This window comes from Camelus bactrianus, chromosome 9, assembly GCF_048773025.1.
Source record: "Camelus bactrianus isolate YW-2024 breed Bactrian camel chromosome 9, ASM4877302v1, whole genome shotgun sequence".
Lineage (NCBI taxonomy): Eukaryota > Metazoa > Chordata > Mammalia > Artiodactyla > Camelidae > Camelus > Camelus bactrianus.
The window spans coordinates 62,894,918-62,922,089 of NC_133547.1; the positions used below are offsets into that span (position 1 = coordinate 62,894,918).

Sequence of the window (27,172 nt, forward strand, 5' to 3'; positions counted from 1 at the left end):
GCTCTCTTCCTTCCCCATCCCCCCTTCCTCTTCCCTTCCTTTCTTCCTGCCTTCCTTCCTTCCTTCCATTCACCCACTGCTTAATTCAGTGATGATTCACTCATTCATTCAGCCATTCGGTGACTCATTCCTTCCATGTGGGTCAGCATTTCTCAAAGTGTGCTCTAGGGAAGAGCATTTGTTTGGGGCTCATTAATCAGTCTTATGTGAGTAAAAATTTTCTGTGGCCAAATGCATTTGGGAACCGCTGGGTTAAGCAAGGTCCTTGGGCTTCTTGACTTCAGGACTTCTCCTGTAGCAGCTCATCAAGGGTGTGAATTTCTAGGAGACGGCAACCCATGCACTATTTCCCAACTTCTTGGACGGGGTTGGGGGGTTCTTTATATGCTATCGTCTAGTGCTTGGGGAAGTGCTGCCCTGGAGCAGACAGCCTGGGGTCTTCAGAGGCAAATGAGACAAAGCAGCTGCCCTTGGGTGGCTCACAGCCTGGAGAGCCCAGCTGAAGGGGCGTTGGTGGTGCAGGAGCTGGCTCTGACCTTGCAGTAACACAGCCCAAGAAGACTTGGGTCTTGGCCATCATTTGCTTTCTGTGAGCCTTTGCTAGCCTCCTGCCCCTCCAATCACCAGGAAGGGCATCTGGCTGGTGCTTCACCTTGGAGCTGCCTCAGGCCTGGGCTCATCATACATGGGGTCTCTTTGCAGCCTTTTCGGAGCTCAGTGGCCAGGGCGGTTTCTATCCCTCTGATTGGGAACTTACTTACCAACTGCAGCGCTACTTGAGAATGGATTTCCTGTGAGTAGTAGAATTAGTCATCTTAGGTCTGATGTTGGGGATGCTACTCTTTCACACCCAGTAGCTCATCTGGTCCTGAATCTCAGCAAGGTTAGGTAACTAGTCCAGGTCACCAGGCACCAGGTGGTACCAACTTTGTGGTTCATGGACCAGGCAGCCACCAGCTACAGGGCAGAAGGATGGGCAGCCCCAGGAACCCCAGGGGTCAGGCTGGTGAGGACACATAGCTGTGGTCTGGCTGAGGCTGTGATCACAGGGCCTGAGGCCCTGCAGACCTGGAGTTCCTTGGAAAGATGCCAAGCAGGCACAGCTGGGCTGCAGTCCTTGGGGGAAAAAAGGGCCCAGCCCCCCAGCCCAGCAACACCGGGCCTGCCCTAGCCAACTGGTCCTGATTGAGAGAGTTCACCTGGGCTGGAGGAGCTGCACTGCGAGGTCAAACAGAGCAGAGCCCGGGACAGAAGATTCACTCTCTCAGAGGAAGAAGTTGCCTGTCCTTCCACCGCTCGTACTTCCAAATGGTCAGTTGTCAAGGGGACACCAATGGTGACACCTGAGTGTGAGAGTGGGTGGCCTAGGAGTGTGATTGTGGGACTCCCTGAGCTCTGAGTGTGAGAGGCACTACTGTGTGTGCACTGAAGCCATCTGAGCAAATGTAGACAAACCGCAGGTGCTGTGAGCTGAGTGATGCTGTGCATGAGTGTGTCTGAGGGTCCGAAACTTGGTGTGAGAGACCCCTGCGCGGGCCAGTGGAGGTGCGGCTGTGGACAGCCACGCTTAGTATCAACCCCCCTTCCTTCCTCTCCTGGGTGATTCCTGCTGCTCACGTGTGGCAGATGCTGTGGGTGCCCCGTCTAGAGGCCCTGGGACGCGCTGTGCCCATGCAAACTGGCCCCGGGCCAGCTTGTGCTGACCTTGGTGGTGGCCTCATCAGCCAGCAGCTGCAACTCTCCTGCCTGAAGACTTTCTTTGGCCAGAGAGCCCGCTCGGCTGCACGAGTGGCAGGGATTAACATTCTCCGAAGAACAACCTCAAACAATGACCCTTGAGGGTCTGAGAGTCATTGTATGAATAATGCATCCCCCACCCCGCCACTTAGGTGTCTAACTGTGAGGCGTGCTCCACACTGTCTCACAGAGTTGCCCAGGAGGTGGAGCTCAGTTGCCCACAGTGGCTACATGCTTGGTAACAGCCTGCCCACCCTGCCTGGGCTTCCTTCCCTTCCTGGGTCACTGCCCACTCCCTAGTGGTGCTCCTGGGGTCACCTCCCTCATCAACCCCTTGCACCCACATCCTGTCCCAGTGTTTGGTCCTGCCCCTCCTCCTTTTCCCACTGTCCTGAGACTCTGGCTTTACCTCCCATCTCCTTGGGGCCCTAGCGAGCCCGGGGCTGAGCCCTGCTGCCCTGGGTGCTCTCCTCAGCCTGACCCCTCAAGACCCTGGCAGAGAAAGATCAGTCTTCTTGTAGGGACCTCGGATGTGGTGCCGTATGTGAACACGCCATAGTGTGTCACAGTGGTTACAGAGCACGTCGTGGATAGATGAGGTGGAAAACACTGAGACTGACAGTCCCCTGGGCCAATGGGATCCCTAATGTTGTTTGTTGTTGGAACTAGGTGTCAGTGTGGGGTTGGTTCAGGTTGGGGCCAGCACGTGGCTGGGCACCATTATCATGAAGGCTGCTACATTTATTTCCAGGAGCAGGGGCCTCAGAGCATGGAGGTGGCACCTGAGCCAGGCACAGTGGTGTCTAGGATGGGGGAGTGACTGTTTTGTATACAGTGAAAAGGGCTTAGGTATCAGGGTGTGCCCAGAGAGAGATTATAGGAGGCAGAAGTGATTCCTGAAAGTGAAATGCTTAAATGGTTTAAACCTCATGGGACTTCTCAAGAGTGGAGGACAAGCCCAGAACCCAAACCAGATCTATCTACAACTATGGGTGTCCTCAGGCAGAGGGTTTAAAAGCAGGAGAAGGAAGTTTGCTCATCCTGCAGGGGCTGACTCATTTGCCGTGAGCAGTGGTGGCAGACAGCCAGCAGGTGGCAGTGTGGGCTTGGAGCGGGGCTGGTAGTTACAGACTGGGTCCTGGGGACAGGGGCTGTACCTTGATCAACAAGCAAAGCCAAGGTCTTACGGAATGCACAGACAGGAAGAGAATTCTGCAGAGAGGGAGAAAACAATTCATTTCAGTCTCATTACGCCCTCCCCCTTCCCCTGCTTCCTGGTAGTCAAAGACGTTAGGGTAAGGAGAGCCAACTGCTGTCAAAGTGAGATGTGCAATCCTTGGTGTTACTGGAGTCAAGTCCTGAAGTTTATGGCCCATCCTGGTGACAGTTACCCTGGCCAAGTCTTGGAAAAATGATGCCATGTTTCAGGGAGGTTAAAAAAATTAACTCGTGTAAGTCACTGACTACCCAAATATCTGTGTCAACAGGAAAATGACAAGGCTTCAATGGCTGCTAATTTTGAGAGAAATAACCTATTTTCAGTTTGCTGCCATTTACTGCTTCTTTTCCTTGCAAGTTTCAGATGGCGCCAACCCCACCTTGCGCTCCTTGATCATGTTACTTCTTGCAACATTTTTTATTGATATATTTATTTTGAACACAGAAAAAATACATCGTTGCTTATTTAGCGCTTAATCCAGGAACAAGAAAAGCTGTTCAGCTCTGTCCTTCAAAGACTGATGAGCACAAGGGGATTTTTATCTTTTTTCCCCTCGGTACTCTTTAGGACTGCAGAAGCTGGATGTGTTTCTTAAAAGAATCTCATCCCTGGAGTGCTTTTTAAAGGCTATACAGTACAACAGACAGACTTTTTTTTTTTTTTTTTTTTTTTTTTTTTTGCCTAGAAAACAGTATACCACAAAGGTGGACAGAACTGCTTGTAAACAAGGTCCCTCCCCTGCATGGAGTCAGGGGCTCCAGGATGCTACAGAACCTCTGGGTGGACTCCTTTCAGTTCTGTACCAGAAGAAATTCTATTTCTACAGAAAATAAAACTCACGATTGCCTTCCTTGCCACCCCTCTTCTTAAGAAAGGAATTACTAAATTGTCTTAGCCCTTTGTTAGAGGAATTGAAATGTTGGGGAAAGACTGGTTGGGGGTTGCTGCTGTTTAAGGAGCGGGTAGGGAGGGAGGCAGGCGGGATTTGAGGACTCTGACGCTGGTGATGCTGTCGGAGACTTTCTTCACAGACGCATGGCTGCCACCCTCTGGCCCACTGGGTCTTCAGGAATCAGCTCTGTTACCTGCAGGGTCTCTGATGGAAATTGCTAGGATTCAGTGGCCAAGAATATGAGCCTCTCTACAACCAGGCCCACATATCCCCTTCTGCGGTACCCCTGGCAGCGAGGCCGAGATGTAGCCACTCTTCCTCTCGTAGTGGCACAGTGGGGCCCACATCCACTTTATCTCATCCCTGCAAACACCATAGAGGGCAGGGCCAGAACATGCTGGCTTACGATTCCCAACTACGAGCCACCACGCAGGAGGACAGCACTGGGGGCTGGCTCCAGCCCATTCAAGCTTAGGCCATAATGGTTGTCTGGGCACGTACTTAGTGAGGGGTCGCTCCTCAGCCTCACAGCCGTACCCAGGCAGCTGTCCATCTTCTTTGAAGACCCTCAGTCCCGGGCAGTGGGTGGACTGACACAGGCACAGGTGTAACCCACCACCAAGAGTGCTGTCCTTCACGGCAGCTCAGGTGATGAGAGAGCTCCGCTAGCACCACCAGACTGAGGGCACTGGGACAGGAAGCGGGCAAGGCGGGCTGTGAGGGCCTCCAGGTTGTGCCTGAGCCCCCAGACCCATGTCCCTCACCCTGTAAATGGCAGGGTGGTGATGTTGTGGCTCTTCTGCCCTAGAATTGAGAGATAGGTACGGCATAGAGCGGAACCTTACTGAGGCCTGTCCCACCAACCAGGAGGACCCGCTGCCCTGGGTGGGGGCAGGGCAGGTGGCTGACCTGGGGTGGTCGAGCAGCTTCTGGAGGCAGAATCAGAATTTGGACACAGCCTGCCAGGGGAGGGCAGGGGAAAACAGGCCTTGGGGGAGGGCAGAGCAAGCCCTGGTCCCTTCTCTGCCTCTGCTCCCAGCATTGTCTACAGAGGCATCGCTGACAGGCTGGGGAGGAGACTGGAGGTTGGAGGCTTCATTTTTAATGAAACCTTCGCAGATGCGGGTGTGTAAACGTGAGGGTCCTGTGTGTGTGCACATGTCTGCACATGTATGGGGCATGTCCAGATGTGAGTGTTCGCATGGGTGTGTCAGTGTGTGCGTGTGTCCAAGTTGTGTGTATATGTGTGCATGTGGGGCTGCCATGTGTGCATATCTGTGTGTGTGTGTGCACGTGTGCCTTCCTGTGTGCCTGAAAGATGTGGCTCAGCCCTGAGGGACCAGCAGGACCTGGCCTGGGTCACTCACATAACCCTCTCTGGGCCGGAGGCTGGGGCCTGGGTTGGGGCCGGGGAGCCCTGGGAGCTCCTTGGCCCTGGTTCTGGTCCCGGCAGCAGCAGCAGGCTCGCTGGGGGGCTGGCCCCACACACGGCCTCGTAAGGGGGCAGTGTGTCCATGGAGACCGTGCGGAGGCCATTCTGGCCCTGCGGCCTCTGCGCCTGCTGGTGTCGCCCGGGGCTGTGGCCGCCGCCCGCGTCCAGGGTGCCGTCCAGCGCGGGGCAGGAGTCGGTCAGTGAGTAGGGGGGCGGGGCATCCGTGGGGACGTACAGCTGAGTGGCCCCCGGCCCCACACACTCATCGTAACTGCAAGAGAAGAGGCTCCCTCAGGGCCCTGTGCAAACGGGCTCTAGCAGTGGGTATAGGAGTCTCCCCTGAGGGCTGGGGCCTATCACAGTGACAGGTTGCCTGGTGTGGACCAGGCCAGGCCTCTGTCACATGGACTCCAACGAAATCCCTCTGCTCCCTGGGGAGGGGCACCCCAGAATCACTGGGACCTGGATTCTGGTCCTGACTCAGCCTCAGTGTTCTGTGTGAACCTGAGTGAGTAAGTCACCCAACTCTGGGTCTCAGATCTCTCAGAACAATAGTAGCCACTGCTGCAGGGCCCCGAGCATGGGTGGTGCTGGTGGGCCAGCCTCAGGCTGCCTGACAATCCCTGATCTCAAGTCTCCCCAAAGTGGTCCTTCCAGTGTTTGGGAGGAGTCCCTCTGAGTTCGTAGCTGCAGGGCACAAAAACACACACCCACTGGGAAAGTTCATCTCTCCCAGGACTCTTGAGGGTGGGGGATAAAGGGTAAGGGGTGATGGGGAGGATGGGGCTGTTTGTGGGGCCCAAGAGGTCTCCTGGTGGGGAAGTGATAGAGACCCGGAATCCTCTTTTCAGGTACTAACTGCTAGGTGATGTGCCGAAAGGTGGCTGGCAGGACAGGACACAAAGGTTCCCCAGAGAAGAATCCCCCAATGGGAGAGGGTCACATAATGGCCACAAGTACAGTTTGGACACAGTGATGCCTGTCCTAGGGGACATGGTTTGGGCTTTGGGGGTTCATACTAAGGGGCTAGCCCTCTACCCTACCTCTTTACCCAGACTGAAGGAGCTGAACTTTTTCTTCCTTTTCGAGTGTTTCAGGGTGACATCTGCTGAGTCACGCACCACCTCACTGGGACCTGTTTGGTCAGGAGGGGGTGAGATGGCTGCGCCCACTGAGCAGATGTTTTCTGTATTCATACCATCTGGGGTGTTGCTGTTTCCCATGGGGGCTGAGGGCTCCTGCCCTGAGCTCCACCCTCACGGTCCCTCCTGCCCCATGTGGTCTCCTTACCCTGGTGGAGAATCCGGGTACAGCTCTCGGAGCACCATGGCATCCACGTCCCCATCAGAGCTGAGGTCCAAGGGTGGAGGCCAGTCATCAGCAGGGCTGCAGGCGTAGCGCATCCTGCGGCTCGAGCGGCTGTATGTGTGCCCTTCAGACACTGCAGGGAACAGATACTCAGCCTGGGCCTCGGGACAATGCCAGGGAGGGTCCTAATGGGTCTAGCTGAGGCCACTGAGATTCTGTTCTCTCCAGCTTCCCATCCTGCCCCTCACCAAGCACAGCTGCTTTCATTCCTCGGCGACAGCCCCAGAAGACAAGTGTCAGTGCTCTGCTGGGCATAGGAGTCACGGGAAGAAGCAGAGTTGGCCCTGCCCTGGGCAGGGGAGGGGGTTCCCAGGTTGGTGGGCAGTGTGCTCTAGGGACAGCCTGGTAGCGGGCAGTGTGTATTGAGCTTTGATAGATATGGTACTGGGATTGTAGGAACAGAGACAGGCCTGACCAAGCCAGGAGGTCAGGGAGGACTTCCCGGAAGAAGGACTCCCAGAACGGAATCTTATCTAGGAATTAGCCAGGGGGAAAGGGGAAGGCCTGGCAGAGGGAACAGAACAGCTTGAGCCATGCGGAAGATGAGAATGAAGAGTATGGCATGGACAGGAAGCCTTGAGCTGTGGAGAAGGGCTGCAGCACAAAAAATGGGGAGGAAGCATCAGGAATGAAGACTGCAGACGTGTCTGTGGTCAGGCCCCCTGGTCCCTCCCCTGGCCACACACTATTCCCTTTGGGTATCCTGGGGAGAAAATGGGCTTCTGGGATGAATTCTGGTGACTCCATATGCTGCATTTTCTTCTGTCTTCCCTCCCACCCCCGCCCCAACATAGTAGCACATCAAAGCCTCTGAAAAGTCCTACAGCACAGTTACATGTGCTTGTGCAGCATTTGGCCCCATGATCTTATTTTCTTAGACTTGGTAACACTGCTTAGGAAACGCTCATGGAGCACAATCTTCTCATTCCACAGCTGAGGTTCAGAGAGGTTCAGTGACTTGCCAGAGGCCACACAGCAAATTATTGGTAGGGCCCAAGGGTGGTTGAATGTCCTGCCTCCTCTCTGTAAGCTCTCCACCTCCCAGTTTCTGACAGGTCGAGTAGAGGCTGGGGGAGCTGCGAAGATGGGCTGAGACAGGAGATCTCCCCAACCTTGCTACCCTCAATAGGCTTGCAGGTGGCTCCTCCCCTCAGAGGGCAGGGCCTAACATCTGTCTCAGGTGGTGCTCATGACCTTTGAGGTCAGCAGTGTGTGGCCCTCCCCGTTCTACAAAGCAGCTGAGGCTCAGGGTCACATGCCTGGTAGACTGTGGGGCTGGAATTCATGCACAGTCTGTACAACCCCAAAGACTGCTCTTTCCGCTCCCCAGATCTCTTTTTCCCACTCTTGACACAACAGTGAGTGGAAAAATCTGGATACAGAACTCTATCTGCAGGTTTAATCCCAGGGTTCTCTATGGACATCGAGAAAGCTCTTGAAAAAATCTTCCAAACACATTAACAGTGACTCTGTCTGGCTGACAGGATCAAAACCCTTATTTGCTTCTTTATATTTTGGCCAGATGAATGCTACTGGGATGGGTCAGCCCAAGAATTAGCCACCATCTCTGTGCAAGGGTAATTCCCATAATTGGGAAACTCTCAAATCAGTTCTGTTCAGACTTTGCAGGCTCTCTGGGGATAGATTCATTCACTCATCATTCATTCCATCCATTCATCCATTCACTTATTCACATACCCACTCATTGCTTCCAACCCTCCAACCTATCCATCCCTCTCCCCTCCTATCTATCCTTCTATCTATCTTTCCATCCATCCATCCATCCACCTATCCCATCTATACATCCACTTATACAACCCACCCAATCTACCCCCATCTATTCATTCATCCTTCTATGTACTCATTTAGCCATCCATCCCCCATCCCACCCACTCAACCATCTCTCTATCCATCCAATGATCCATTCACTCACTCATACCACCCAAATCCCCCACTTAATCTCCCCACTTATCCATCTCCTCATCTGCCTACCGGTCTATCTGCCCATCCCCCTCACCCTTCCCTCTCTCCATCCATCCCTCCATCCAGGCACCAAATGGACCAGAGATCAGTACAGCCTGGACCAACAGTGGCCGGGGCTGAATAGTAGTACCATACCCTCCCTTTGACCTTCTGCCTCACCCTTGGCAGACAACTAGGCTCCTTATGCTGCTAAGAACATTGTGGTAAGCACCTCTGAGTTCTTCCTGATCATTCAAGACCTCTAGCATGCCTTCCCCGTCCACCCTGTCCCAGTCATGTCAGAGCCACCACCTCCCTGATGCCTCCTGGGTTACAGTCACAATGGGAGAGGAGTCCTGGGGCCCGAGGTCGGGGGCAGCTCACCATAGCCCTGCTCGTACTCTCGATGGCGGCGGCGGCGGCGGCGATGGTGGTGGTGGTGGTGGCGGCGATGGTGGTGGCGGTGCCGCTGGAGCCGGGCTTGCCTGTCCCTGCGGATGCTGCCCACGATGATGGTGATGCAGGAGAGGATGATGACCACACCTATGACTGCACTTGCCACCAGCACGGGAGACACGAGCAGATGGCTGTGCTCTGAGCTCTCTGAGAACGTGGGGTAGAAGTAGCTGGTGCGGTTGTATCGAGCTACTGTGGACAGAGAGAGGATGCTGAGCTGGGGCACAGACACTGCTGGTCCCATCTCTGGACAGCCATAGGGTTCGGGGGCAAGCACTCCTGGGCCCTGTTCTGAAAGGGGTCCTCCCAGAGCCGATGTCCCAGTCCCTCTTTTGCATCTGTCGCATATGATCATGCATGGTTTCCAGGTCTCCTGCTTGATGGCTGTCTGTGTCCTCAAGCTCGGCACTGGGCCTGGTCACACCAAAGGTGCCAAAGGCATGTAGTGAGTGAGTGGCTCCAGCCTTGAGACCAGATGAGGAAATGGCAGGGAGGCCCTGAGCTGCCTCAGGAGAAGGAGTCTCTGTCTTGGGTGGTGATCGAGCCGAGTTTGGATGGCCACCTCCCTGGGTAGCAGTAGGAGGACTCTCTCCCCAAGTGAGGGCCTAGACTTATGCAAATCAGAAGCTGGACACTCAGCTGTGATCACCCCACCCCTCCCTTCCCATTCCTTCTCCGCACCATCTCCAAAAGCCTCTCCCACACTTAGACAACAGAGGGACAAGCAGGTGAAGAACAAACTTGAGGCCTTTGCCCGAGCTATGAACATGCCCTTCAGCAGCTCTGGCCATGCTGGTGGCCCTTCAGACGACTGGCCTTCATCAGGAGGGGCTGGCCTGGAGGCACATCTGGGCCAGATTGTCATCCTAGCCTGAGCTCCAAGCCTTTGCTTGCTGAAGTTCACTGTAAGCTGCTCCCTTGCAGGTGCATTCACTGGGGAGAGGGAGCTGCCCTTGGCTTTGCCTGGGCATGTATGCTTCCTGACTCTCTGATGTGAGAATGCCAGGGTAGATAGGTTTCCGGGATTCTTTGAGGGCCAAACACAGACTGCTGTTTTCAGAGAGCTACTACGTGTGGGGCTAAATGCTAAGAGCTCACGTCATCCTTGAAGCTATGCTCATACAGTTCTTCCCATTTTATAGGTGAGGATACTGAGGCTCAAAATATGAAATGACTCATCCACAGTCATATAGCCAGTATATGGCTAAGCCTGGCCTTCTCTGGACTGTGGTTTCTCCACTAAATCATGAGGAACTGGAAAAGAAGCTCTCTAATGTGTACCAGTAACAGCGCAAAAAGGGGGAAGAGGAAGTAGAGTTATATAGGAGAAGCTAGAGCGACTTAATTCTCATTGGAATTAAGGTAGTATAAATACAAAGTAGACTGTGATATGCTTAGATGTATATAGTGGGTCCTAATGCTACTGTGGACAGAGAGAGGGGACACTGAGCTGGGGCACAGACGCTGCCACTAAGGAAATGACAGACAGGAAGAGTGAAAATATCATTAAAGGAATTCAAATCTTATAGCAGAAAATATTCATTTATAGAAAAAAGGAGAAATAGAGGACAGAAAAGACAAGAGACGTATGGAAGACAAAAAGTAAAATGGCAGATGTAAATCCAAATATACCAATAACATTAAATGCAAATTGATTTGACAAGCCAATCAAAAGGCAGAGATTAAAAAACAAGATCCAACTATATACTGTCGATAGGAACCTCACTTGGGAATCAAAGATACAAGTAAGTTGAAAGGATGGGGAAAGATGTACTATACAAATAGCAACCTTGAAGCTGGAGTGGCTATACTAATACTGGAAAAAACAGACTTTAAAACAAACAAAAAAATGTCATTAAAGATGATAGGGACATTTTATAATGAATGATAAAAGGGTCAGCCCATCAGGAAGTTATAACAATTATAAACATATGTGCACCTAAGAATAAATTCGTGGAGCACAGGCTGACAAATGGAAGGGAGAAATAGATAATACAACAATAATAGTTGGAGACTTCTATACCCACTTTCAACAAATTATAGAATTTGTTTCTTCTCTGCTTTTTGACTGGGTGTAACCACTTGAGTTTTGATGAAGTGCCAGTGTTTCCTCTTTATTCTCTTGGCTGTCAGCCACCCTAAGCTAAAGTTCCCGTTTTTCTTCAAAACCCACAGATGAAAGGTGACAAAGTGAGGTTCTCCTCTGTTTCTTTCTCCCAGGCAAGAGGATCAGTTTAAATTGTCTGACTTGACCTCATCTTTGGAAAAATCTAATCTTTGGCCAGGTGAACATATAGCATGCTGGCTACCATTTCCTAAGACTATGCCAATGGCAGACATTACTAATTGACAATCATTTTCTTCCTGTTTGGCCCAGGAGGCGGCCTCAGCATGCTTTTCAACACAGCACGTCACACAGTGATTACACCTGGTCATGAAATGAAGCTTTTGGCCATTACTCATCTAGTGTGACCACAGTCCACCATGCTGTGACTTCTGAGCCAATGACCAGGCTTTGCCTTGGACTAGATCTGAGCTAGTGGTCACTCTGCTACCATATTCTCTCTAATAAAGTACAAGCCAGCTGGCCATCCAACCAATGTCATCCTCTTCCTCTCTACCATGTGGCCTCTCACCTTTGAAGTCAGTGGCAGGACTTGGGAACATCAGAGACATCAGCCTTCCTTGGGGAAGGCAGGAGTGTAGGGGGTCCACACTGCTGTCCTGGCTCTGGACTGCCCCGTTCAGGATGTCCCAGCTGCTGCAATGATTTAATGATTTGGGACACACTGGTCACCCCACAATCCCAGGTAGATGTGCTACCAGAAAGCTGGCCATGGCAAGGCTGCAGGTGCCCAGAATGAAAACCTAGGGTTGGGTATGTGTGTGTGCACCTCCCCTGCTCAGCATGCAGAACCTGCTGCTCAGGTGCCAGTCCTGTAAGGTAACCTTGAAGATGCCCCTCCCTCCACCTGCTTCAGCAACAAATGAGACCCTCATCCTCCTGGCAGCACCAGGCTCATTGCCAGCCAGGTGCTGGCAGACGGAGCCAGTTAGCGCAGGCATTCACCTGCATGGCTGGTTGGGACATCGATCTTCCAGTCACTGTGACCAGTAGAGATAGGCGCTGCTTTAAATTATGAGGGAACCTCTTGCAATTTCCAAATGCAGGGCCCATTTCATCAACAAGATAAATATGACTGCGGACAAATAACACAATGCTAGCCCCCCTACTCACCCCTCTGCCTCCATGTCAAGCTGCACCAGCTGTGGCAAGGAAAGGGGATGAGGCAAGCTTTGCCTCTATCCAAGACTTTCTTCCCAAGCAGATTCTACCAAGGTCCCCATGATCAGGAGGAAATTGTACCTCAAAATACCAGCTCTTCCCAGAGATGTGGCCCTCCCTCCATATACCAGCATGGTTAGTATTTTCATGCACTGTATTATCTCATTTGATTTTAATGATGGCCCTGATGAGATCCTCAATTAACAGGTGGAGAAAATGAGCCTCAGAGAATCAGAGAGGTTGAGTAACACGCCCAATGTCACACAGCCCACAAAGAGGGACCTGAGTAGGCAGCCAAGGTGCCATGCTCTTAGCTAAGATGCTCTGTGGCTACCGGGCACTGTGTGCTGGAGCTCATGTTTTGGGGATCTTGCTAAAGTAAAAATTTCCTCTCCCTAAAACGATGCTTTGCTTCTTCTGGGCCACTTTGTATGCAGTCAAAGTAGGCAATAACCTATGTATTATTCAGGGTGAAGGTATATCAACAGCTGAACATTGCTGAGTTTTGAGGAGGCTGGCAGGAGCTAGACCATGAGGGGTCTAGGAGGTCAAATTAAGAGGCTGTCCTTTATCCCAACAGCAAAGAGGAGACATGGAGGGGTGTGGTCAGTGTTTTAGGAGCGCCCTCTGGCGGCAGAACGGGCGCAGGGTCGGAGGCGGGGACCAGTAAGGAGGCTGCTGCGAGGGTCCACCTGAGCGCGAAGCGTGCGGCGGGGAGGAAGCCGAGGCCCAGGGCTTCCGAACTAGGTGCAGCTAAGCCCTGAGCGGGGCTCAGGTGAAAGCACTTGAAACGCAGATACCGCTGCAGAGAGTTCCTCCTGTGCTCTAAGTTGGCGTCCTCTGAGCAGGCTCCAGAGACAGCCCTGCTGCCATCCCTGCTCTGCAGATGGGGTCCCAAGGCCCTCTTCAGGGCTGGGATGGTGCCTGGGTCCGTGGGCCACTGCCGTACCGGGCGGAAGCCATCTCTCGTGCCTCCAGATTCCTGGCCCAGGGCTGGGACCAGGAGCCACAGGTGAGTCAGATGCCCCCCCCCCCCCATGCCTCCGGCTGAGGTTTGGGGTCTGGCCCTTGCTTCAGATGCTTTTGTCATCCTCATTTACAAATGAGGACACCGAAGCTCCCTGAGCTGAAGTTGGGCTCCTGGTTTTGTGGCAGAGCTGGGATTTGAACCCAGGTGTGTCTGATGAATCATGAAATAGTGGCACATAGCAGGGGACAAGAGCAAGATCCAGTGGAGGTAGAACTGGGTGCTGTTCCTGGTTCTACCACTCACTCACTCTGTGACCTTGGGCGTGTCCCCTGTCCTCTCTGGACCTGCTCGCTATCTATCTAAAGAGACACTTATTCTTGAACTGTTCTCCCTGCAGGGTGGGTGAATGGGTCTGAGAGGGGTGTGGAGGAGGCGGGAGGCAGGTGAGCACAATGCGAGGAGGCAAGGCAGTTCCGGCCTGTGTCCGGGGATGAGGTCGGCACTGGCTGCAGTCTGGGACATGTGGGGAACATGCAGGGCAGGAAGATTGAGGCAGACGGTCATTACTGAGTCCTTGCTGAGTGTAGCGTGTGGGCAGCTCCACAGCCACTCTTTCTGGGTACAGGAAAACACTCTGCAGCCTGAAGCCCTCAGAGCACTAACAAAGGAAGGCACTGAGACACGGGAGGTGCTGGGCCAACATCTTTAGACCTCCAGTCTTGCCCATGGGGGCCCAAGACTGAGATCTGACTGACGGTTCCAGTCACAAAAATTTCTGAAGACATTTGCAATGGGTCCAGTTCCCTGGCAAGCCTGGCCTCAGCAGAGCACTTATTCCTCCAGTGCTGAAGCCACCAGGGTGAGGCCCTGTGAAGTCACTGGAGGGAATCTGGGAAACAGGATTGAGGTACCATCTTCCCTTGCTCACCAATGGCCAGTCCCAGCCTCCCAGCAGGGATGTGGAGAGGGGCTGGGGAGGGGACATGGCAGGGTAGGCCCACTTGCATGGGCACTTCTGGGACTCCTCCTCTTTTTTGGGGGGCGACCTCTCAGCCCACTTGCTGATCTCCATCCTCTGGTCACCAGGAGACTGTGATGGAGAGACGTCAGTGCTGGGGGCAGGTCAGGGACATCCACCCTGAGGGGGCTGGGACTTGAAGGATGAACCAGCAGAACAAGATCAGGGGAGGGAGGAAGGGGCAAGGGCAGGAGCACAGAAGGGTGAGGTCCCAACAGAGCTCAGGAAAGGAGGTGCGCCTGGCGTGAGGCTGTGCTGTGTCACCTGAACACTGGAATTACGGGGATGAGGAAGAGGCTGCTTGGTGTTCAGGATTCTTCTTATAATGGGAATGTATCTCTGCGAAAGGTCAGCTAATGTCATGTCAAGGCCCTGACACCTTTTATACCATTTGTGGCATGAAGCGGGGGTGCAGATTATAGTGGAAAGGAAGTTATCCACCTGTTAATCAATCCTCCATAAATTCACTCAACCACCCAATCATCCACCCTCCCATGTATTTATCTGCCTAGGCATCTACTCAGCATCCCCTTGATCATCTATCCATCCATCCATCCATCCAACCAACCATATATTCAATCATCCATCCATCTATCCATCCATCCATCCACTCACCAGTACTCACTAAGTGCTTGTTCTATGCCTGGACAAATGCTAGGCACTAGGAACATGTATGTGAATCAGACTAAAATGAACCTCAAAAACTGTAGAAAGCAAGAAGTCCTGCACAGGTGCCCCACTGCCAAGAGGGAAAGTCTTGGTGCATCACGGAGCCCCCTGCTCTCACTTCATGCAGAGTAGCTCGGCTTTCCTCTGTTTTACGTATCTGAGTTAACAGGAGTTGCTTCGCTGCCAAGTAGATTTTCAGCCACCACATTAAAATATAACTGGAAAATATAAATGACCACCCACAGGCCTTTCATGATTCTATAAATGTAAGATGAAAGTGATTTATTCCACAATTAAGCTAGTCTGCCACTTAAATAAACTCGCCAGAGTTAACTCACTTGTGCCTCTATGTTTCCAGACTCCATAAGTTTACCATCTTGTCATCATTTCACTAAGGTTTTAACTCTGGTTTGGTGAACAATTTATTTGTTGGCTGGAAAACTCACTGAAACAGTGTCACAAACCACTTTTCCCTATTGCAGAGGGAACGGTGAGCTGGCTGACATTACAGAACCAAGCTATGGCAGAGTTAGACTTCCTACCTGAACCCACACCAAACTCATTTTCTTGTTAGAATCATCACTGACCCCAACCTCATTTTCTCTCCTCTTCTGTCACCACCTCGAGCTGCTTCTGAGGCTTTTTTCCACAGAGAAGACAGATTTTATAACACTGGCAGTCACTGTGCCTGCCTGATGAGCAGGAAATAGTGGAACTGTGTTGAGGAGCACATATAGGTGGGGGCAGGGGGCTGGCCCAGCCCACCCGTCAGCTAGGGATTACCTGCCGCATCCCAGCTCACATTATGAGACTCGAAATCACAGCTTGGAAAAATGACCATTTACTACAACATAGACTTTCCAGGAAGTTCGTGAATAACTGATATATAAAGTATTAAACTCATAAATATTGCAAATTATCATCAGCTATCCCACCATAAGCTGGACCAGCCTAGAGGTGTGTTCTTGGACCACAGTGGCTGAGCCCCCTTCCCAAGTACTGTCTTCCTTGAGTTTTGCTTTGGCCTTTTGCTTCTGTGGGTTCTGATACTGGGCACATTAGGGGTGATGAGAATTTGTCCTCTGCTCCACAGAGGTCCCCTCAACTCTCAGAATTTATAGGGGCATACAGGAAACAGCACGATGGGCAGTGTATTAAAAATAATATATCATAAGTAGAAAGGACTTATTCCAGGAATGCAAGAATGGTTGAAGACCAGGAAATCTATTAACATAACATGTCACTTCAGTAGGTAGGATGAAAAAAACTGATAGAATAGGCAAAAATAGATACTTCTTGGCCATGATAAATTATCATGATCTCAGCTGACTGAGAACATCACACTGAACAGTGGAGCTTTGGAAGTTTCTCAGCACGTGGTTCATGGAATGTGGATTTATATAAACATTGTGGAGTATTTGGGGACAAGCCCTGGACACCTCCGCCCCCAAGATTGCTTTGCAGCCTTGAGCTGAGCCAAACCAGCCCCGGTCCTAAGGGCTTTTATTCCCCAATATTCAGTATCCTGAGAAGGTGAGTGGTCCTAGTGTCCTCTGGGAGAAGGGTCACGCCACTGCCAGTGCTGACATGCATCTTGTCCCAGGATCTGGCTGAGAAAGACACAGACAGTCCTGGATTCAAATCCTGCCCCTGTCCCTTGCAGGCGGTGCCCTCTGAGCACCTGTTACTTCATCTGCAAAGTGAGACAGCAGTCTCTTTGAACTAATCATAGCACACTACCTAGCAGGATGCTTGGCACACAGTAGGTGCTCAGTGTATGGTAATTAAACCTTAAACTCTCAACCCCCCCCCAAAAAAACACCACCCCCTAGACATAGTTCTAAATGTGAAAGGCAAAACAGTAAAGCTTCAAGAGGAAAAGACTGTGGAATATCTTCATGACCTTGGATTTCTTAAGCAGGAGACAAAGGCACTAAGCATGAAAAACTTGTTAAGTTGGACTATATTAAAATAAAACTCTTTGGTGGGAGTTTGGGCTTTGAGGTGGGTAGGGGCATTGGAACTGCACAGGGACTGAGATATGAACAGGGTCAAGGGGAAGGTTTGGAAAAAGTTTGGAAAGACTTTCTAAATCATTTGCAACCTGCCCCAGGACTCCAGAGAATGCTTCTCAGGGAGTCTGTGCAGGTGCCTGGAACCAGCTAATAGATCCTGAGACACAGAAGGGTCCTTCTTCACATCCTTATGAAATCCTCCATTTTTGCACAATTTGCTGTTTGCCTCTAAAAGGTTTGTTCTTTGCAGGATTCCCAAGAGAGTAGCTGCACCATCGGTTACTGCCGGTCAATGTGAAACAGTGTGAACTGAGCATAATACGTCTTGTGATGATACAGGAAAATGAAAATGGACACCTAGGCCTCATGTTCAACAAGGAGGCCTCACACAGCCTTTCTTCAAGTAAGTGATAAGTAACAAGCCCCACAGGATTGATTCCTTTTCCGTTCGCAACACATGAGTCTTAGCAGCAGCTGACAGGAAATGTGCGCTGTCCACCCGGGCTGTCTTTGGATGATGACTCACCTTACTAGTGCCTTTGGTACCTCTGATTCCCTATGTCTCAGTGTTAGTGACACTTTAGTACGTCTAAGCCTGCAAGGCTTTTTTTGCCGTGGAAGTATAGTTCTTGGTTACCATATTCAACTTACAAACAGACCCTCTTGCAGTTTTTAGAATGTGTTTTTTGCAGTTTACTCTAAATCAAAGCCAATGGTGAACAGAGGGACAATGCTGTGTGCGTCTTTCTCCTCTTGTGTGTTTCATCGGCTTCCTGTCCCCATGGCTTCTGTCATAAGACAAAGGTGTATAGCAGGGCCTTTCATTCTTGTGCATGTAAAAATAAATCCCACTGCAGGAGAAATGCTGGCTGGGCTGGGATTGAGCAGAAACTGATTTTAAAATGATAGGTAAACGTTTGTTAAGCCAGACACTGATCTTCAGTCACTGTGGTGCTTACACCATTTAGTTCAGTGTTTTTATTTAGCCCTCAATATAGTATCTATTTTCAAAGAATTTAAGGAACACAAGTTGAGTTATAAATTCCATACTGTCTGGGAATTTGAGAGGCATGTTGTTTTAGATAGCTGGATTTTACGCTTGGTAGATACACCAGCATGCTAGTCTATTGCTCAGGTGATTGATCATCCTTCTCCCTCACAAGGATGACGGGGGGCACCTGCCATGGTGCTATGATTCTTACTGTTTAGGGAGTGCTGGTGACACACTGTGCATGTATAGTAGCCACATGTACTTCAGTAGTCCTCAAACTGTTGGGATCATTGTCAATATTTTAGTGTTGGAAGCACTTTATTATCTTGAAAAAAATAAGAGATTTTTAAAAAGTTTAAATTACTTCATGAAGTCTTTTAAATTTCATTTAACCTGAAACCTAAAATTTCAATAATAGACAAAAACTCTTTAACAAGGCTGCCATCCAACTTCAAAGGTGCCCATCTCAGCTTTTACGTTTGTAAGTTTATTCTTTGAAGTGCAGCAATAGAATCCTCTGTTCCTAAGGAGCACAAGAGGGTATCCTCTAACTGTGTGTTCTGCGTCATTTTATTTTCTGTAAATTTTGAAATTAAATATGCATAAAGTAAATAATTATATATATAAATTAATAAATGCTTTGTATGTAAAAATTAAGAATATCTGTTAATCCAAAGACACAATTATGATAGTCAAAAAACAATCTACAAAGAGGGAGATTTTTGCAATAATATATCCAAAATATATAAAGAACTCCTAGAAATCAATAATAAAAAGATCCAATAGAAAAGTGGGCAAAAGGCTTAAACAATCGCTTCACAAAAGAGGAATATCTAAAGTGCTAAATACATTGTATTTAATCATCAGAGAAATTCAAATGAAAACCACAAAGTGATATCTCCACACAGAATGGCTAAAATAAAAAAATTCAGACAATATCAAGTGTTGGTGAGGATACAGGGCAACCAGAACTCTCATATATTGATGGTAGGAATGTGGATTGGTATAGCCACTCTGGAAAACCGTTTAACCGTAGCTGTTAAAGCCCAACATATGTATACCCTGGGTGGAATCCATTCTTCAACAGAAGTGCATTAACATGTTCACCAAAAGCCATGTACTAGAACAGTGCTATCGAATATGGTAGCCACTAGCCACATGTAGCTACTTTAATTAAAATTAAATTAAATCAAAATTCAGTTTCTCAAAATTGAAGATGACTCAAAGAATGGAAAGATATCCCATGCTCCTGGATTGAAAGAATCAATGTTATAAAAATGACCATATTACTACACATAAAGCAATCTACAGATTTAATGCCATCTGTATCAAAATACCCAGGGTATTTTTCACAGAACTACAACAAATAATCCTAAAATTTATATAGACCCACAAAAGACCTTGAATTGCCAGAGCAATCCTGAGAGAAAAGAACAAAGCTTGAGGTACAACCCTCCCAATCTTCAGACTATACTACAAAGCTACAGTAATCAAAACAGAATGGTATTGGCACAAAAACAGACACATAGATCAATGGAACAGAATAGAGAGCCCAGAAATAAACTCACACACCTATGGTCAATTAATTTACAACTAAGGAGGCAAGACTATACAATGGAGAAAAGATAGTTTCTTCAACAAGTGGTGCTAGAAAACTGGACAGTCATGTGTAAAACAATGAGATTAGAACATTTCCTCACACTGTATTAAAAAAAAAAGAACTTTAAAAAGGTTTAAAGATCTAAATGTAAGACATGAATGAAACCATAAAACTCCTGTAAAAGAACATAGGCAGAACACTCTTGGACATAAATCGTAGTAATATTTTCTTGGATCAGTCTCCTAAAGCAAAAGAAATAAAAGTAAAAATAAACAAATGAGACCTAATTAAACTTAAAAGCTTTTGCACAGCAGCAGAAACCATCAACAAAATGAAAAAAAAAAAACCAACCTACAGAATAGGAGAAAATATTTTCAAATGATGCAACTGACAAAGGCATTAATATCCAAAATATACAAACAGCTCATCAAACTCAGTATTAAAAAAAACAAATCCAATAAAAAATGGGCAGAAGATGTGAATAGACATTTTTCTGAAGAAGACATACAGATGGCTAACAGGCACATGAAGATTCTTAATATTGCTAATTATCAGAGAAATGCAAATCAAAACCACAATGAGGTATCACCTCACACCTGTCAGAATGGCTGTCATCAAAAAAAATGACAAATAACAAATGTTGGAGAGGATGTGGAGAAAAGGGAACCCATGTACACTATTGGTGGGAATGTAAATTAGTACAGGCACTATGGAAAACAGTACAGCGGTTCCTTAAAAAAGTAAAAATAGAACTACCAAATGATATAAGAATTCCGCTCCTGGGAATATATCCAGAAAAAAAAGAAAACACTAATTTGAAAAGAATTCTGCACCCCAGTGTTCATAGCAGCACTATTTATAATAGCCAAGATACGGAAGAAATCCAAGTGTCCATCAACAGGTGACTGGATACAGAAGATGTGGTATATATACTAGAATGTTCACTATTATTTCATAGCCCCAAACTGAAGCTGACTCAAAATGTCCATTAAAGTGGAATAGATAAGTTATCTGTGGTAAATTCACACAATGGATTACTATATAGTGATGAGAATAAATTATCTACAATTGTATGCAATACTATGGTTGACTCTTAGAATACATTGTTGAGCAAAGGAGCCAGACACAAAAGAAAGCATACTGAATGATTCCACACATATAAAGGTCAAAAACAGGCAAAACTAATTTATGGTGACAGAAGTCAAGACAATGGTTGACCTGGTCATGGTGTAGTGAGTGGAAAAGTATATGGCAGGAGTTCTATGGAGGAGTTTCTTGACCTGGGTGTGTTCAGTTTGCAAAGAATCATTGAACTGTAAGCTGATGATTAGTGTACCTTTTGTATATGTGTTATATATAGTGGTAGGTGGACAAACCAGATTTCCCCCAAAAAACGAAGGAGAAGGAGAAGGAGAAGGAGAAGGAGAAGGAGAAGAAGAAGAAGAAGAAGAAAGAAGAAAGAAGAAAGAAGAAAGAAGAAGAAAGAAGAAAGAAGAAGAATCCCTGATTTCTGGTGTTACTTGCCAATTTCCATGGTGTAAATACTCCCATCATGGTGGATTTCAAGCTAGGTACCAATGGTTTAACAACAGGTCATGAAACTCCTGAATATTTAACTATTCACTCTTGTGAGCTGGTATTTCTACTAAATAAACAAAAAACCAACCCCAGAGAATCCCTGAAAAGGAATTCCTCAGTTCAGTTCTCACTCCAGATGTTTAGAGGTCCTCCTGGAGTCTTGGGGCCCAAAGGGGAAGGGCTGAGCAAGTGGGAGGGGAAGAGTTTGCTGGTCTGACTGTCCAATGCCCCCATGTTAGACTGAGGGGGGACCAGGTTGTAATAACCTTTGTCCTTTGAAAGACTAGCTTGGTAAACTAGTCTTGGTATTACCATTTCCTCACTATAATTGGTTTAGGGGTGGACATGTGACTAAATTCTGGACAATAAGACAGGGTAGTGTGCTAGGGGACTTCTGGGAAAAGTCGTGTCACTGCCTGGCTTGACGGCGCCATCGTGCAACGCAGAAAATGTTGGAGCAGGAAGATGGAAAGAACCTGGGTCCTCAGTGACATCCACCCCGAGAACCCTAAAGCTGCTCCATCCCAGGACTTCCCTCCCTATGTGGAAATAACACATGTCGTCATTGTTAAGAAAAAAAAAAGAAGAAGAAGATATCACTTGGGTGACAGTTTTACTTTCAAAAGAGGGCTGTTATTTCTCTGCATCTTCACTGAGAACAGGGCTGCAGGATCCATGCAGAAACAACACTGTATGTAGTCAGGCTGGGAGTATCAAAGTTTCAGCCACAAACATTGTGGGCAACCTGGTCCAGTCCTCAATCTGCATCTCAGTTTGTGCATCTCTGGCATGAGGCAGTTGTGGTGGAGTCCCAGGGTAAGCCCCATAGGGTCAACAGATGATCTCTTACATCCAATCTACATGGTAGGGTGAACCCATTTCCTTGAGTTGTCCCATCATATGCCCATGATGGGGTCTGGTGAAAGGCTGGCATCTGATGAGAGCCTGTCAGATGAAGGGCAGTCAAGTGTGCCCACTGCCTCTCAACACCAACCTGGGGCTGGCTGGGAAGGGAGAAGACGTGATTTCCCCTTGGAACAGTCTTGGGCGGACCCTACAGGGAAGACTGAGTGAGTTCTGCAGCTTTCACTGTAGGATTCAAGAGCCAGAGGAGAAAGATAAAACAAACCCTTACCGAGCATCTATGGGCTCACCCAACTCTCACAGTCACCCTGGAAACTGGGTCTCATGGTCCCATTTCATAACTGAATAACCAGAGGCTTGCGTGACTTAAATACATGTGCTCCAATGGTTTTTGAACCTGGGTCTTTGAGCTCTCATTGCTTTTAGTGCATTAGGCTACATCCACCCTAGTCCCTACTCTTAGGCCCATTCCTAGAGAAGACAAGTATCCAGTGGCTGAAGGGCCTGGGGGATGGGCAGAGGAAAGCTCTGGAATGATTTTCTCAAGCAAAGTCTGGAGGTCACCTACAGACATAGGTCCAGGTGGAGTCAGGTGGGAGGAGGAAGCAGCCCGTAGAAGCTAATGGTGTGGGGACTCATGGAGGACATGATGCTTTAAATGCAGAGAGAAGCAAATAGAGGGAACTCTGGGAGGTGAAATATATAAAGCTCCCAGGGGGTCTAGCATGCCCCGTGCCCTGGGCTTGGAAACGGAAGCACTGCTTTTGAATCCTTTCTCCTCCTCCAGTGGCCCCTGGGTCTCATGTGACTTCTCTTGGGGCCTCTCTCTCCTGTCTGGGAAGCATGCACCACTTCCATGGTGAGGTCACAGAGGACAACTAGCTTTTCCTAATCGCCCTGGGTACGGTTCCAGGCTGAGCTGGGTTTCAGGGTAGCTAATCTAGGGTAACCCTTGGCAGAGAAATGACAATGTCCTCCCATATTCCTGTTTGCAGGTAAAGCCTCCCCAGTGTACTTGGCTTTGGGACATTGTGGGTGACAACTCCAAGGACCACGCTTTCCTTGGCATGATTTCTAGACACAGAAACCATTTTGCCCTCCACCAACCAAAGGCTCGGTCTCTAGAGCTTTCCCTTTCCCACGCTCCCTGACTATGGCAGAATAGGCTGGAGGGAGACAAGAGGGAGGCAAGGAGGCCAATTAGGAGGCTAGGACAGTGGTTCAGGTGATGACAATGGAGTCCTTAGTTCAAGGAGTTAGCAGTGGAGGTGGATGGGGTCAGATTTGAAAGTGAAACTGTTAGGATTTTCAGATTAATTGGCTAGGGGGTTGATGAGAAGAACAGTAAAAACTGACCAAGTTTGGACATTGAGAACATGGAAGGACTGAGATACCACTTACTGAGACGGGGAGGAGGATGAGCAAGTTGGGTGAGGGACTATGAGTCAAGATTCGAAGTTTTGACATGTTCCATTGGAGATGCTCTGTAGACACTGGGTGGACATCTAAGTGGAGATACGGGGTGGACAGTTGGATATATGAGTCTGGAGTTCAGGGAGAGTCTGGAGCTGGAGATGTAAATTTGGGGACTGTCAGTGTATGGAAGATGCTCAGTGCCATAAGGTGGATGAGATCAGCCAGGGAGCCCAGGGGACGGGGAAATGCAAAAGCTGCCACCTGGGAGTGCTCTGCGAAAGTTGGGGGTACTGCTACTGTTTTTATTACTCCATTAAGTGCTCAAGCTGAGGGTGATTCCCACTTGCCAGGGACTCCTATATAAAATGATTGTGCATTTAAAACTGAGCTTAGCTACCAGCTGCTGAGGACTCACTACAGGCAGACTCTGCTAGACAAGAGAACTCTGAGTTGGGGGTGGACTTTCCATTCAAAGTTTTGGGGTGAAGGAGCAGACTTGACCCCTTCCTTGTCCTTTTGTCCAGCTGTAGCTGAACTAAAGTTGAGCCTTTGAAAGGCTCACCTAGGGTGATTCCCTGGCCCCACCATTTTCCAGTGGTGTCACCTAGACTAGTTTCTTCACGTCTTTGAGCGTCAGATTCCTCGAGCATGGAAGGGGCACCCTGACCCCTCCTGTGCAGAGTGGCTTCAAGGAAGCAAGGAGGCCATGTAAAGAAAGAGCATAGGCCTTGTAAGCTCTCTACCTGTGATATCTCATTTGATCCTCACAGCAACCCTCTGAGGTGGACAATCTTATCAACCTCCATTTGACAAATGAGGAAACTGAGGCTCAGAGAGAAATGACTAGCCAAGGTCACTCCTTCTATTCCCTGGCCCACTCCGACATCAGTCCTCAGGAGGGAATGGACAAGGGTTTCATTTCACAGGCCACTGATCACTGGGGAGTGCATGCATGCATTTAGAGGGAGTCTGAGCTCGCATCCAGACTCAGTAGGAAGGAGAACTGCACTTGATTAGCAAAGTCTGCTCTGGGCACAGAAGTGGTAAATGGTGAGGTGTGTCCCATCATTTGCCCTCCTAGCTCTCAAGTCCTTCCTTCTGTTGACAGTGAAGTCTCTGCACAGGTAACAGTTACAATGAGCAGAAAACAGTAGTATTAAGTCCAAACCCCAAATTCATCTCCAAAGTCTTCTCCCCTCCATTTTCCCCACTCTATCACCAGAGACTTGGGTAATATTAAGCTCTATACAGAGAGCATGGACAAAAGGACAAGACTTTCAAGTTTCTTGAGTATCTTCTCAGTGCCTGGCACCAAGCTGTATTGTCCTTATGGCACATCAAATCTGGGCATCAAACCAAAAGTCTCTTTTGACTATTTTCCATTTTATAAATGAGCAGGTAGAGGGTTCTAGATGTTAAGGAGCTTGCTCCAGATCACACAGCTGATAAGTGTCAGTGCCAGGTTGTACCTGAACCCAAGCACTGTCTACCATATCACACTGGCTCTGAGGGAGACCCAGGCCCACCCAGAGGCTTTTCCAGGCTGTGATTCCTTCCAGCCTGTGGGCAGCCTGTAAGCTTAGCAGAGACAAGCCCCACCTGACTTCCCTGTGGATCAGTGGCTTCTATCTTCCACCCTCCTTCCTGCTTGGCTGCAGTCTCTGTCCTGGGGCCCCAGAGCCCCTCTTTCCCCAGGTCTGTCCCCAGAGGCCACCTTTGCCTCACAGGGAGTTCTGTGGAGCTGCCATGTGCTGGGGGCAAAGAAGAGGTTGTGAAGCATCTGTTCTTGGAGTAGATCCGTTCTGGGTCCAGGGGATCCTGGGCCGCCCTGGCCAGCTGGGGCCAGCTGGAGAAGGCTCCCACACCTCCAGCCTCTCTGGGGAGCCAGGCTGGTCCTCCTCCTCCTCATTCAGTGCTTAGGGCTGAAAATGGCTCACAGGCCTGGCACTTGCAGGCAGGAGACCCAATTTCCTTCCCTCCCTCGTGGCCAAAACCCTCAGGGTTAGCCTCCCCTGAACTCTTGAACTCTGACTCCTAGATCTGGCTCTTGCTTGGGAAATTTTGGAGCTTGTTTTTCCCTTTGGGGGGCTTTTTTCCTCTGTGCTCTTCTCAGTGGGCAGAGGGTAGGGGTGTGGAATCCCAAACAGGAACAAGCTGTGGCTCCTATCCTATTTTCCAGGTTTTAATGGGTTTTGGCATCTTTACATGCACTGAGAAAAATAATTTTGTGAGCAAAGAAAGTTAAAGCAATTCCCTGTTAGGTATCTAAATTCACTGAGCAGGAAAGGAGGTGCTAAGAAAAGAGGGCTTGTGTCCGTGGCAGGGCCCTCCTGGGATATCCAGGTTAGTCCGCAGTGCTCCCAGGTCAGGTGGATCCAGACGTCTGTGTCCCTTTCAGAACCTGCGTGAGGGCCTCCGGTCTACGAGCCCAGGAGGCCACCCACAAGGCATCTGCTTCACCTTGATTTGCTCACTTGTCTGTTTGTTCCATGAACATCTACCAAGGCAGCGATTTTCAGGTTGGGTCTGAGAAGGAGCCCGGATTGGGGGAAGTCAGGATGGAGATCTGTTGACCCAATTTGGAAACCCCAGGGTCTTCTTGGGCAGTTGGCGGTGATGGCCATGTTGGAGGTGAACTGAGGGTCACTCACAGATTTCTGGCCTGAGGACTGAGTTGATGGAGGTGCTCTAAATTAAGACGGCAAAATCAAGCAAAGCTGGCGTGGAGGGGAAGACGAGGAGTTCAGTTTGGCACAGGCTGTATTTGAGTAGTAGAGGTGGGGGCCGCCCAGGGGAGATGGGCAGCAGAAGGCAGAGGAAGGACTCGGAAGCCCAGGTAGAAACCGGGGTGGGAGAGAGTGTGTGTGGAAGCTGCTGGCCTAGAGGCTGCGGCCGAAAACAGGGTGAGGAGGAGAAGGCCTGGAGCATTCCTGCGAGAAGGCCAGGGGAGGGCCTGGAGCTCTGGGGGCCCCAGCATCCCAGAGCAGGGGTGGGAAGAATCCAGCTTCCCCCATGGCCAAAGGAGCCCATGAATGGATGGTCAGAGCCCAGATGGCCAGAGGGGCTGGAGGAGAACCCAAGGGCTCTGAGTCAGGAGCCAGACGGAGGCGTCACAAAGAAAGTTGATGTGACCACCAGGGTCAGAGGCGGTGAGAACTGGAAACTCTGAGATGGACCTGGTGACACAGACATCGATGGCGGGGGTGTAGGAGCCAGACTGAAGCAGACTAGGGGTGCTGAAAGAGGGGACTATGAGCACTTCTTAAACAAGTTCAGAGAAAAGGGAAGGAGTCTGACTGGACAACATGAGGAGAAGAATCCGGCAGAAAAGGAGAGAAATGATGGAGGAGGGGAGGGCCTGGGCAACCCTATGGGACCTGGCCTGCCACTGCCTGGGACCCCTTCTCCAAAGGAAATTGGAATAGACCCCAGCCTGTAGATGGAAGCAGAGCTGCTCTGGCTGAAGCTGGGTGGTGGGGGGCCCGGGTTCTGCTCACCTGGGCTCCCCCACCCTCCAGAAAGCCTACCTCAGGGCAGTCTTGAGTTCTTGGGACCCACTGGCCTCAGATGACCCCTTTGCTTTAGCAGTGAGGACAAGCTGGCCAAAGCTGTGGGGAAAATCTGGTGGCAGCATTAGGAGCTTCTCCCCTCTCTGGCCCCACTGCCTCTAGCGCCTGGTCTACAGTGCCTGACTCTGCA

The 27,172-nt window shown here is 49.6% G+C and overlaps 1 protein-coding gene across 1 annotated transcript in view; it reads right to left on the minus strand.

The window, feature by feature from the left end:
* Positions 1–247: 247 nt before the first annotated feature.
* Positions 248–27,172, minus strand: part of BEAN1 (brain expressed associated with NEDD4 1) — a 37,221-nt gene continuing 10,296 nt past the window's right edge. The window contains exons 3-5 of the mRNA XM_074370630.1: positions 8,995–9,258; positions 6,571–6,721; positions 248–5,551 (exon numbers count right to left, since the gene is read on the minus strand). Of these exons, the coding sequence (XP_074226731.1) occupies positions 5,212–5,551; positions 6,571–6,721; positions 8,995–9,258 (755 nt within the window). The 3' untranslated portion in view covers positions 248–5,211. The remainder of the gene's footprint in view (positions 5,552–6,570; positions 6,722–8,994; positions 9,259–27,172) is intronic.